Source organism: Cariama cristata, unplaced genomic scaffold (assembly GCF_000690535.1).
Source record: "Cariama cristata isolate BGI_N322 unplaced genomic scaffold, ASM69053v1 scaffold4872, whole genome shotgun sequence".
NCBI classification, from domain to species: domain Eukaryota; kingdom Metazoa; phylum Chordata; class Aves; order Cariamiformes; family Cariamidae; genus Cariama; species Cariama cristata.
Genome location: NW_009604323.1, coordinates 47,354 through 59,446, shown reverse-complemented (window position 1 = coordinate 59,446; position 12,093 = coordinate 47,354). Strand labels below are relative to the sequence as shown.

General features: G+C 46.8%; 1 protein-coding gene across 1 annotated transcript; it reads left to right on the top strand.

Moving 5' to 3' along the window:
- Nucleotides 1–6,542: 6,542 nt before the first annotated feature.
- Nucleotides 6,543–11,350, top strand: LOC104157983 (secreted Ly-6/uPAR-related protein 1-like). Its single transcript, XM_009695534.1, has 3 exons — nucleotides 6,543–6,594; nucleotides 9,743–9,862; nucleotides 11,139–11,350. The coding sequence occupies exons 1-3, from the start codon at nucleotides 6,543–6,545 to the stop codon at nucleotides 11,348–11,350; spliced, it is 384 nt and encodes a 127-aa protein (XP_009693836.1).
- Nucleotides 11,351–12,093: the final 743 nt, after the last annotated feature.

Sequence of the window (12,093 nt, the reverse complement as noted above, 5' to 3'; positions counted from 1 at the left end):
TCTCAGAATCTGAAGATACTTTGAGGGCAGCAACCTCCAAAAAACTGCAGTCCAACAGAAGAGTCTGAGCCATTGCAGTGTCCTGTCAACATCCTGATCATAATGTCAAAGACAACTGGAATGAGCTGCTCTTCTGAGATCTTCTTCTCCATTCCTAGGGTGAGTCCCAGGAACGGATATGTTTTCATCTTTCTCTGGCCAGTCAGCTCCTTGTCAGAAATAGTTATGTTTTGTGGGGACATTTGATCTTGTATCTTCTAAGCCAACGAACACTGGAGTGGGATGCACCTGACAAAATACACACATTTAGTATGGAGAGGTTTCCATGTGGCCCAGTCCTTACCTTTGAAAGATGCCTTTCAAAGCCAGCAAAGGGAAACAGGTAATCCACCATGCCATTCATTTTTTGATGAGGCTTTTGTCTAACGCAGTTCTGAAGAATTGTGCATGTGTCTGCCTGACTGCAAAAAGAAAGACATATGGTGATTCACCCAAGAGACATCTATGTTATAGACAATAGGCTCTACTTAAGCCGGATGACTCCCAGTCAGGAATTTTGTACCCTGCTTCAATCTGTTTGTGACTATCCAAGTTTTTGCATGTTATTGTCTTCTGCATTTTCTGTTAATTGGTGCTCCCACAACTTTTGACCCTGGCCATGTGGATCCCTATGACAGGGACTGGCTGCTTTGTTATGCTATTCCTTTTATTGTGCTGGATCCCCATGGCAACATGCACCATGAGCTATTCTTGTTATTTAGCAAGGTTTATTATTTAGATTGGCTCGTGGTAAGGCATCTAGGTCTGTATCTGGCAATGGACACTGCTGCCAACATGGGACATGAAGCAGTAGAGTGAGGGACAGTCTTTCTGATACATCTATCAGTCCTGCCAGTCAAAGGCACCACTGATGATATTGAAGGATTGACAAAGTGATGTAAATAACTTCAATACTCAGTCGTACACTCAGTTACAGTCTCTGGTTTTGACAGAGGTAAGCGATATCTTAAGTTACTGGGGAGAACTCCATTTCCTGTCTCCTGTGGTCTGCAAAACCAAAGCCTGGTTGATAAAGAGGGAAAATCTCCCTGATAAGGGGAGGGAGGTACCAGGCTCCTGTAACTGGCCAGTCTTTGCATGTTGTCCACTCCTGCACTACTGCAGAAGGTTACTCAGAGACTGATAGTGCCATTAGCTGATCAAAGTGTGGACCAAGACATCAGAGACTCCCAACCAACAGCAACTCCCATGAATGCTCCCAACACTCTTCAGTCTCAGCTCTAAATCATTCAGCTTTCAGATGGAAAATCACATGGTCCCAAGACCCTTTCACATGCTAGAGCATGCACTTACGGGTCATAATGCAAAGACTTTCACATATGGTTTGCAGCAGCTATCACCAGGACAGAAAGGGGAATCACAACACAACAGTGGATGCCAGAGGGTTTCATTTGAGGACACATCCAGGCTATGTCTACACTGGTCTTTAAAAGGGACCAGGGTCCATTCTCTGATCCTGTCAACAACTGTCACAGCTCGTGCCTGCAGAAGTGAACTTTCTTATCCCTCCAACCAGAATGTCCTCATTAGAAACATCCTTGGCCCATGCTACGCTTCAGAGTGTGCCTGGGCATTGCGTGGGACAGATCCAGTGGGTTCAGGCCATAACAGGGCCAGGGACCATGCCAAATGCTACACGTCCTCGGCAACCCTCAAGTTCGTGGTAGGACTCATACAGGTTAAAGGACCCCTGCAATGCCTGATTTGTGGATAGCCATCCCTGTGCAGTGCAGTCTAGAACCATGTGCTGGACATTTTGCATGTCTTGTGCAAATGCCTGGGGGACCTATGTGCCCAGGACTGATCAAATACAACTGGCAAGGTGATGCCTGAAGGGATTGTCCTCAGCCGCAGCTAGAAGAGGAACCTGTAGATGTAAAGTCCGTGTCCCTGGACTTCCCTTTGCTCTCTCAGAACGCTGAACAGAGCTCACTTCTTTTTGTAAAAATACAGTGGGTGTGGAGGATTTCCTCCCATCTGCAGAAGTGCACCTGCTTTTTAGCCTAGAGGTTAGCGTGCTTAAGCCAGAATTTGGGACATGTGAATACAATTTCCTTCTCTGCTTAGAGAGGTTCAATTTCCCATCTCATATCTTCAGGCATGGTGTGCAAACCACCAAAATGAAGCACAGGCATGGAAAGAAAGGGATAAGAGCTCTTTACGGATTAGCTGAGTCAGCACTGGGACTCTGGATTTCCCTTTGATACTCCCCTATGTGGGGACACGTGTGTTTTGTATCAAACAGCCCCTGAAGAAAGACCTAAAGAATTCCTGGGGGAAGGGTGCTCAGCAAGTCATGCTCACACTTTCACCCTTCTCCAGCTTAATGAAACCTGCATTCCTTTCTGCCCAGTGGCAGAGTTTCATCAGGAGGGTGGAGAACAACTCCACCCGAACAAGCCTATAGTCTTGTTATTAACGCACACCCGTGAGAGGTGGAAGCTTCGATTAGCTGAACACATCATCAAGCATCACTGCAGCCATGGTCATGGACAGCATGGTTTCCCACTACTGAGTCACAGATGAAGATCGTAGAACCCACGTATGTAGTCATCCAAATGGTCCCCAGCAAAAATCTGTCCTCTCTGAATCACAGGAGCTGAACTCAAGTTGGTTCAATACACTGATCAGTAGTCTCTCTATTTTCCTATACTCCAGCCATCACCATGACATCTGGAAATCTGATAGCAGACTTCGTCCTGTGAAGCAGCTCCCAAGAAAGACATTGACATCAGGTAGATTGACGCCATGGCTACAATGCCATGGCCACAGTGTCAAATACGCTTTTTTGATGCTCATGTCATGACAGAAGGATCCATTCTGCTTACACCTGGGACGGGAGTGGCTGTTGCTGCAAGAAAACATCTAGTTCTGGGTTGGGCAATGCAGGAGAGAAAGTGGTAAATCAGAGGTGGTTCAGAGAAGGACCACTGGAAGGATTAAAGCTCTGGAGGACAGACTTTCCAGAGAAGGAGTCAAAGAACCCATCAAAGTCTGTCAAAGGGATACCCTAGACAAAATGCATCTCCATGGGGGAGAGGAAAGTTGCAACAGTGAGCAATTAAGTTTAGTAGAGGGGTGGAACAAGAGCCACTGGCTGTGGAAGCTGTATAAATCAGAGCAAAAATATTTTACACAGGGGTAATTTTACACATGACCGGTAACCAACCACTGGAACAGCTTATCAAAGCTTGGTGTACACTCCCTGCCACAGGACATGTCTACAAAGTTTGGTTTCTTTTTCATTCAAACAAGAATTAATTGTAACGGATGTTAGATCAGACAGTTATAAAGCACATTACCTTCTTGCCTGTGAACACTGAATTTACGTCATCTCCCTTTCCTTGCATATGTGATAAGCAGAGAGAGATTATACCCACCTAGATTACCTTATAAACAAGGACAGTCTCACAGGGACAGGCTCGTAGTAGTTTGGATTGATACCACTGAAAATGCAGAGGCTTGTGGCACGCAAGTCTTTCTCCCTACACACCATGCCTCATTTATATTCTCAGATCTTCAGACCTGAAATGACATTTCAACTGAAGTCCCTTATGGCTCCTGTCAGTCAGTGTTCAAAACCTTGCTCGGGGTTTATTACACCACTGACAAAGACAGATGGGAATTTAGGTCCTCCTGAGTCCTACAAGCTGTCTGAGGCTGTCCTAACTGCTGTATCAGACCACTTCTTTCACGTATTTATCAAGCTCCATCTTAAAGCAAGTGGGATTTCTACCCTGCCTTAGTTTTTAGAAATAATCCAATTTTTCCTACTGTTTAAGACCCTACCTCTGTTTGCCAGTCTTATCTAATTCATGCCAGTCTTAACTCATCTCTAGTCCAGTGTGGTCTTTTAGCTTACAGAGCTTTTCTTTCTGTAGCTCTGTTTTCAATGTTTGCAATGTATTTCTGGGGAAAAAAATAACGTCTCCACCCAACCTCTGGTCTGCCAAGCTAAAAAGGGGCCAGTTTTTTCTAGTGTCATCTTTTGGGGTGGATCCTGTTCTCCCAATCTTCCCATTAGTTTCCATCTGCGTTGTTTGGGTTTTTTCCCATCAGGACCCTACATTTTCTTGACAAGGGCCGTGAAATTCCAGGTGAGAAGCCACCAGGGCTTCATGCCAGGGTGCTAGCACTTCCATAATAACCCTGCTTACAGCCTCCCTTATACCCCAACACACAACGTGACGTCACCTATGTTTGTTGGTGTTTGATTTTGTTTCCAGGGCTCCATCTCACCAGAGGCTCCTAGTTGTCTTTAGATCGACTAATACCTGTAGGTCTTCCCTTTCCTCCACAATTTTATGGGCATGCTCCCAACTTCTCTCTCCCTGAGTTGTGGCATTCCCGCACACTCAGCCAACCTGCAGGAGCTTTAATAACCTCAGCTCTGATGACTTCCCGATGCTCTGCCTTATGACCAGATCTCAAAACTTTTCAAGCCACTAGACAGAGTTAAGTGGCTTTGCACTGGTCAGAGGCAAACAATCCTACTGTGCTGATGTATCCCATGTCCAGATACCACAGTGATGGACAGCCTCCACCGAGTTGGACAGACTCATTTAGCTTCCTATTTATATCACTATTCCTTCAACCGCACTGATTTATTCCAAGGATTTCTCAGTACGTAATGCCTTTCAAGTACAGATAGACCATCGCAACGTGCCCGTGTGGACATCTCCATTTCGGCAAGCTACAACAGTCTTAGTGTTGTGAACGCTGGAGTGCCAACCCCGCCGTACTTACCTATTGAGGCATAACCACCTTGAATGCTTAAAGTACTGGATCTTTTCCAGTTTCATGGCTGTTAATAAAGATATTGCTCAAATGTGCCACGAACCGCCCAGTTACAGGAAAGGATCTGGATGTAACCAGGTCTGGTGGCTTTCACAGAGCGGAGTTTTTCCTATATATCCGGAGAGCTATGTTTACGCTGTTTTTCTTTATGTACCTGGTCTCTGACAGCACAGTGAGATAAAATAAAGATAAATGACGGTTTTCATTCCCACAGCCAAGCGAGTGTTAGGGTGCACGCCTTTCCCTCCCTTTCCCACAGCACAGTACTGATCCTGCTGCCCAGCTCTACCAGCTTTGTGTCATCCGTGACTGTGGATATTTTCATTAGCAATGCTTCTCGAGTTACTGAGAACTCTTTAGGGAGCAGCACTTTCCCCCAAAGCCCCATTCTCAAACTGGGAAAAAGGATAGGCTGATGGGAATGGTAGCAATACCCATGTGCATCACTACAACGAGCCTGTGACAAGCAACCTCCCAGATATTAACCCAGCCTGTACACTCACCTTGTCTGCAATCCTGAAGTCTCCGAGCGCTTCATAGTGATTCACAAACTTATCTTCTTTGTCTTATTCAGCTAGTTTACAGGGAATTGCATAATGTTGGGTTTTTTTCATCCTGGATCACAACAAAACCAACAAAAAGTCTATCAGTTTTTCCTGTGAAATATAAAATGTCATTGACTCAGTCAAAAGGGAGGAGTAAAGCATTTCTCCCTAACTTTAAGCTGTTTCTACAAATATTGTATAATATACAAAAAAAAAAAAAAAAAAAAAATTAGTATATTTGAAAGTGTTGCTTAGAAATGTAAAAAGTGAAATTTTTCTATCAGGAAGGTACTGCAGTGGGAAAACTGATCCATTTCTCCATGTTGGGTTTATTTCCCAGCTTCAGAATAATATTTGATAAACAGTTGACAGCTTTACAAAAGAAGGCATAGTGCCCTGCTCCGGCAGCATGACCCGGGACCTGAAACAAAATGACATACCCAAATCCTAGACTTGGAAGCACTATCTCCCATGTTCACCTCCACGGGCCTTTCAGTGACTCCCATGCCCAGCAGCTCAGCACCAAGGCTCAGTTAATAACTAAGTCCCTGGGAACCAGAAACTGGGCTTGCTTTTGCACTGGATTTAGGAAAATAAACATGCTTTAGGCAAAATCCAGCCACACCAGCCTCCCGCCTGCCAACCTGGAAAGCAGTAGGCATGAAAACATGGCACAGGCTTTGGTGAGGTTAAGACAACGTGCGTGGAAGCCCAGCCTGCTGCCGCTTGCATCTCGACTGTTGTTGCCCAATGTAACATGCATGACACAACCCAGCTCTTGGCTTGCAGAGCCAGACTTGAAGGAACAAACATACCTTGTCACATTCCCCATCCAAGCACTGGCGTTAGGCCACCCCTTGAATGCAAGCTGTGTTTTTGCTTTTCCATGGGACCAACCCCAGGACATAAACGTGAAGAACAGACAAGGTATGGTAGGAGACTGCTCGTTGCAGTGACGTCACCTCCTCGGGGAACTTGTTCCTCTACAAATCCCAATCCAGACTGGAGCTGAGCTCTCCCCTGATTATCCGGAGAAAATCCGCCCACAGGATCAACAGGAGGTGGAGGGTGGGAAAACATATAAAGCTCCCTGGGAGCAGCTCTCCTTTACTGCCCCGACTGCACGGATCTGCTCTCAGCATGAAGATGCTTCTGTTTGGGCTGCTGTTTGGCCTGGCATACGTGGAGTTGGGTAAGACTGCTGCATTTCCAACATTGCAGGGACCCCCTGGGAATTGCCTGGGAAAGGAGGGGAAAAGTATCAATGCAGAAAGACCTGGTAATCCCCAGGTAGGGGAAGTAACGCTTTTATGTATTTAAGAAGGTCAATGGAGAGGCTGAATGGGGAAAGGAGATATGTATTCTTGATGGGGAGAGACATGACGCCTGATGGGGAGCAATGTACAGCATTTGGATGCGTAGGTGGTTGTGTGTTACCCGACCTTGCTCACATCGACCCTGCTCACATCGTACCCCGGGATGGAGGGGACCAACACGCTACTTTGTAAGACTAAGGTGTGAATAACAGCCACACGGCACAGGGTAGCAGAAGCTCTTAAGTTGCCAACTTGTCCCCTCAGGGATGAGATGGGGTATGTCCATCCTGAGCTCTTCCCATCCCTAAAACCTCCTGGCTGACTGCTGGGAGCTCTGAAAACCAGAGGGTGAGGCTTCAGTATAGATATGGGTAAGGATATGAGAAATAACTGCAAGGATTTTGGAAAGGTTAATTAAAACATCAGCTCCAGGATTTTCACTAATTTCTAGAGATTAAGATATAGGTGGAGATAGGCAATTCTCCCAGGTCTGTTTTGGTTTGGTGTCTGGTGGGTCTTGGTCTTGGGCAAGCTGGTAGCAGGGTCTGATCATTGCTGTGTTCTTACTCCATCTATTTGTCACCCGCTGCAAATACATCTTTGGACTGGAACAGAGTCATCCTTTGGGTGATACCAACCCAGTGGGTTTTAACCTACAGCCCATGGGCCCCAGAGGTTCTCAAGCTGCTTTCATGGGACTCTGAAAGTTCTCAGAGGAAAGGCAGCCTGAGTAGGGATCGATCCATCTGGAGGCATGGCTACATGGAGATCATTTAAAGGGTTGCAAGTGGAAAAAGACTGAAAGGAATACACCTTGCAACTCTTTATGCATGGAAGTGTTTGGGGTATCTTCTTCAGGCTCCATTGTTTTTTTTTTAATCCTCCTACACTCATTACTCCTTCCACCTCCCTCTAAAGCAAACCCAACTGCTGGCTGAAGGACATGCTCTGGGTCAAACCCAGCACAGGGCTGAACTAGGACAGGTGCAGTTACTTCCATACAGCTACTGCAATTTTTCACATTTCAGTATCTGCTGGGGATTTTTTTTCTCTGTCAAGATATTCCACCGGTAGCGTATCACATGTTTCTTTTCCTCCTTTTGGGTCTAGTTGTGTCCTGGATTTAATGGGGTTGCTGAGGAACTGACAGAGCAGGTTTCCACCCACAGCTCTCGGAGCACTTCATGGAAACAGAGAGGCATCACTTTCCTTTGCTTTATAGTTGAGACGGAGGCAGAAATGTTTTTTCTGGGATGATCCAGGGGAAAGCAGTTGGTCTAGGCCCAGCTCTTGCAGCTGAGGACTATGTCTGTGGCTATTCATTTCCCAGAGGTTTGATATCAAGGGGTAAAAGGTAGTGTTGGACAGTCATGACTGGTGAATTATTAGCCTCAGATCAGGACACAACACTGTCTTCTATGTTCAGTTCTTCTCTTCTGTTCAGGTCCTTATGGTTTGGGGCTTTCCTCTTCCTCTGCAACCTTCCCACAAAACCAGTGTCCTTGGAGTCCCCCACCCAGAGTCAGTGAAAGATAAGGGCATTGAGGATTTTCTTCCTTAAACCTGCTCTTAACTGGAAGTAACTCCCCAGAGCCCACGGTACTGCCCTGCTCACCCATGAAAATGGTGAGGTTTGGAAAGCAGCTCAACCCAAAGGTTGCAGATCAGTTTCTCAGATGCTTTAAGCTAGCACTGCTCCATCCATACATTAGTCAGTCCTACACACTCGCATACATCCATATGCTTGTCAGGTTGACGATGTTGTGTTCTCTTCTTCAATGGGCACTACGTGTTAAAATACAAAACAACCTCTCACGGGTCATTTGGAAGGGATCTACTGATGTCCTCAGCTCGGGTAAACAGGGATGGCTTTACTGCACCTGTTCATAAAGGATATGGCCACAAGAACATCACCACTGCTCATATTAAAAAGTCCTTCTTACCTCTGCAAACAGGACAAAGAAAGTTTTTGCATTCGTGTAGGCTCTATGGCACAGTCGAATTTTCCAAAGGAGGTACTAAGAGAAGTAAATGCCCTGAAAATTCATTCTAGACTCAGATGTTCAAATAACTGCCTTCAAAAATGTTTATTCTTATCACAAAGTCCCAGAGGTTTCTCTCTAGTGCAGAACTGTAAGAAGAAAACATCATCTCTCTGCAATTTTACCAATAGATGGCAGTGGACACATTTGGGTGGTTCTTCAGCTGCTGCGTTGGTAGAAGGTGGGTAGGATAGAAAATATGAAACCAGGCTGGTTTCTGTCATCAAGCCACACCAGCACGACTCCGAAAAAATATGCATGCTCGGTATCTGCTGGCTGCGGATGGACAGGTCTCATACCGAGACTTTTGAGCAACTGCTGTGATCAATGCTTGCATATGTAAAGGTGTGCCTTTGTCAGCAGGCAGCCAGCAAGAGCTTTATAACATCGTCTCTTTTAAAAAGCAGCGGTAGCCCCTGATGAAAGTGGTTTTTAGGCCACATTCAGCCCTTAGGATTGCTGATACAGCTCTGAAATATTAATTCCTCTGTCAGTAATTACTAAGTTCTGCAGAACTCCCTCTAAACGAGCATGAAGGAGCTGTTACTGCAGGTGGAGGGACGGGGGAACTGACAGTCTTTCAGTGTGGTGAATGTTGCTCTTAACAGAAGAAGCTATTTTGCTCTGTGTTATAGCATTTTTTACAGAGGATGCAAAGATCCTATCAAAGCTGCTCAAGCAATAGATCCCTCTAGATCCCTGCTCTTTTTGGGCTGCTGTGTCCCCAAGGTAGCGATTATACTCAACTCCCGCAACACCATCCTTGTCCTTTCGTGCTGAGGTGTGGTCTTTCCCCCCTGACATATTCAAGCTTTGCCATTGCTTCCAGCTGTGCTTCATTTCCAAGACCGTTGCATCCTGGTCAAGGGGGAACGAAGCACTGACTGTCACATAATCCCCACTACAGAGCAGAGAAGCCGCAGATTTGCTGTCTGTCTTTGCTGCTGTGACCACCTCAGACCCATTCTGTTCCTCTCTGCAGCCCAGTCCCTACAATGTTACACGTGCAAGGAGCCAACGGACATCGCTAAGTGCAGAACACCTACCCTGTGCCCCCCAAAAGCCACCGTCTGCACAACAACGTTGCACTCCGTAGACTTAGGTAAGTGTCGTTGCTTGCTGTGAGTGCTCGCGGGGAGGGATCACAGAGTCATGGAATGGTTTGGGTTGGAAGGGACCTTAAAGATCATCTCATTCCAGCCCCTCTGCCCTGGGCAGGGACACCTCCCACCAGACCAGGTTGCTCACAGCCCCATCCAACCTGGCCTTGAACACTCCCAGGGATGGGGCAGCCACAGCTTCTCTGGGCAACCTCTGCCACTGCCTCACCACCCTCACCGGGAAGGATTTTTTCCTTATAGCTAATTTAAATCTACCTTCTTCCAGTTTAAAACTGTTACTCCTCATCCTATCACTACACTCCCTGATAAAAAGTCCCTCCCCATCTTTCTTGTAGGCCCCCTTTAAGTATTGAAAGACTGCAAGAAAGCCTTCTCTTCTCCAGGCTGAACAACCCCAACTCGCTCAGCCTGTCCTCATAGAAGAGATGCTCCAGCCCCCTGACCATCTTTGTGGCCTCCTCTGGACTCGCTCCAACAGGTCCATGTCCTTCTTGTGCTGAGGACCCCAGAGCTGAAGGCAGGACTGCAGGGGGGGTCTCACCAGAGAGGAGTGGTGAGGCAGAATTACATCCCTCAACCTGCTGGTCATGCTTCCCTCTCCACCTCCTGGTCCCAGCTTGGATTATCCTTTAAATTCTCTAAAAGAATCCAGGTGGGGTTATCCAGCTTCAGAATGGAAAGGAGAGAAATCCATCAGATTCAGAGCCTCATAATGAAGTACACAGGACTCACTCTGCTCACTCTGCCTGTTTTGCCTTTCCTACCCCCACACCCTTATGAACCCTGAACCTATAGATGTGTGCAAACATACTACAGAAACCCAGGGACTCTCTCCTTGTTTGTAGATGTTTTCACCTGACACCAACTGTCTCACCAGTGACCATGCCAGCATTACACCAGTGCTTCTTGGCACTGTCACCTTCTATGCAGAGCCATTGCAGGGGCAACTCACCTGAACAAAATAGACAGGGGCTTGTGTCCCTTGTGTGTGCTAGAATAAATATGGAAGGAGGGCGAGAGGGGGCCAGCAGGAAGAACTGGTGGATCTGTTCCTACAAAGAGCTGTCTGGATTATAGGCACCCATGGATTAGAGATGCTCAACACCTTATTTGCCTTTATTTACCTATAAACAATTTACTTTAATTCCCCTCCATTGCACAAAGTCTGTGTTTCTCGATGCCAGCTGTCTGCAACCTTCCTTTACCATTTATTTCTCTCTCTTATCCTTCTCCCCCTCTCCAATCTGCCTGTTTCAGGTTACCCCTTTTTTGGTAACATCACCGTGACCAGAAGCTGTGAGGAGGAATGCCTCTCCTATGATGGGATAGGGGCGAGCAAACCCAAGACATGCTGCTACACCGACCTCTGCACTGATGACACCAGGAGCAGCAATGGGGTGGAAAGCAGTTCTGCAGCACTGAGTTTGATGACCTTGGCTGCTGGCATGCTTCTCCAGTGCGCTCTGTAATGTCACAAGTGCCCATGCTCCAGTCAAAACACCTCTACGCTTCTCTCTGCCAAGCTGCCTCATGAACTCTTAGATGCCTTGGGAATAACCGTCTTCGCTGATGTGTGGCTTCACCGATGTTTAATGCTGCGAAATCAAGTGGATTCGATACAAGAATTTGGACACCTGGACCTAAAACCCTCAAATTTCCAGTTTCCAACCGCTAAGGAGATGTTCCTCAACTTCAGCTACTTCTGGTCCTCAGGACCCACACCTCCTCCTCCAGCTTTCCTCTGTGGGCAGCAGTAGTGGATGGAGCACTGTAGCTCTGCACAGGAGGAGGGACTGGGCAGTGCCATCAAGGCTGGGGTTCTGGCATCATCCTCAGCAAGAGCAGAGGCTGAATGCACACTGGACGTGGACAGCGCTTTTTTCCCCCGAGTCTCCCCAAACTCCCACACAACCTCTGCCTGTGTGCCTCTATTAAATCCCTGTGCACAACCCCTGAAATATCCTGCAACCCTCCAGCAGGAGCTTGGCTTCTTTTCTTTCCACTTTTGGTGCCATCTCCTGAGTCAAAGCAGCAGATGGATATTGGTCCCCACTTACGATCTGCTCAGCAGAGTGTGGCTTGCAGTTGCAGAGAACTGGCACTTAATTCTGTCTAGAATAAGCTATGGAATGAGTTCAAAAGGGCTCAACCTTCATGTATTGAGATGGGTTGTATTTCTGGAAACTCAAAACATGCCTTGGACTAACAGACC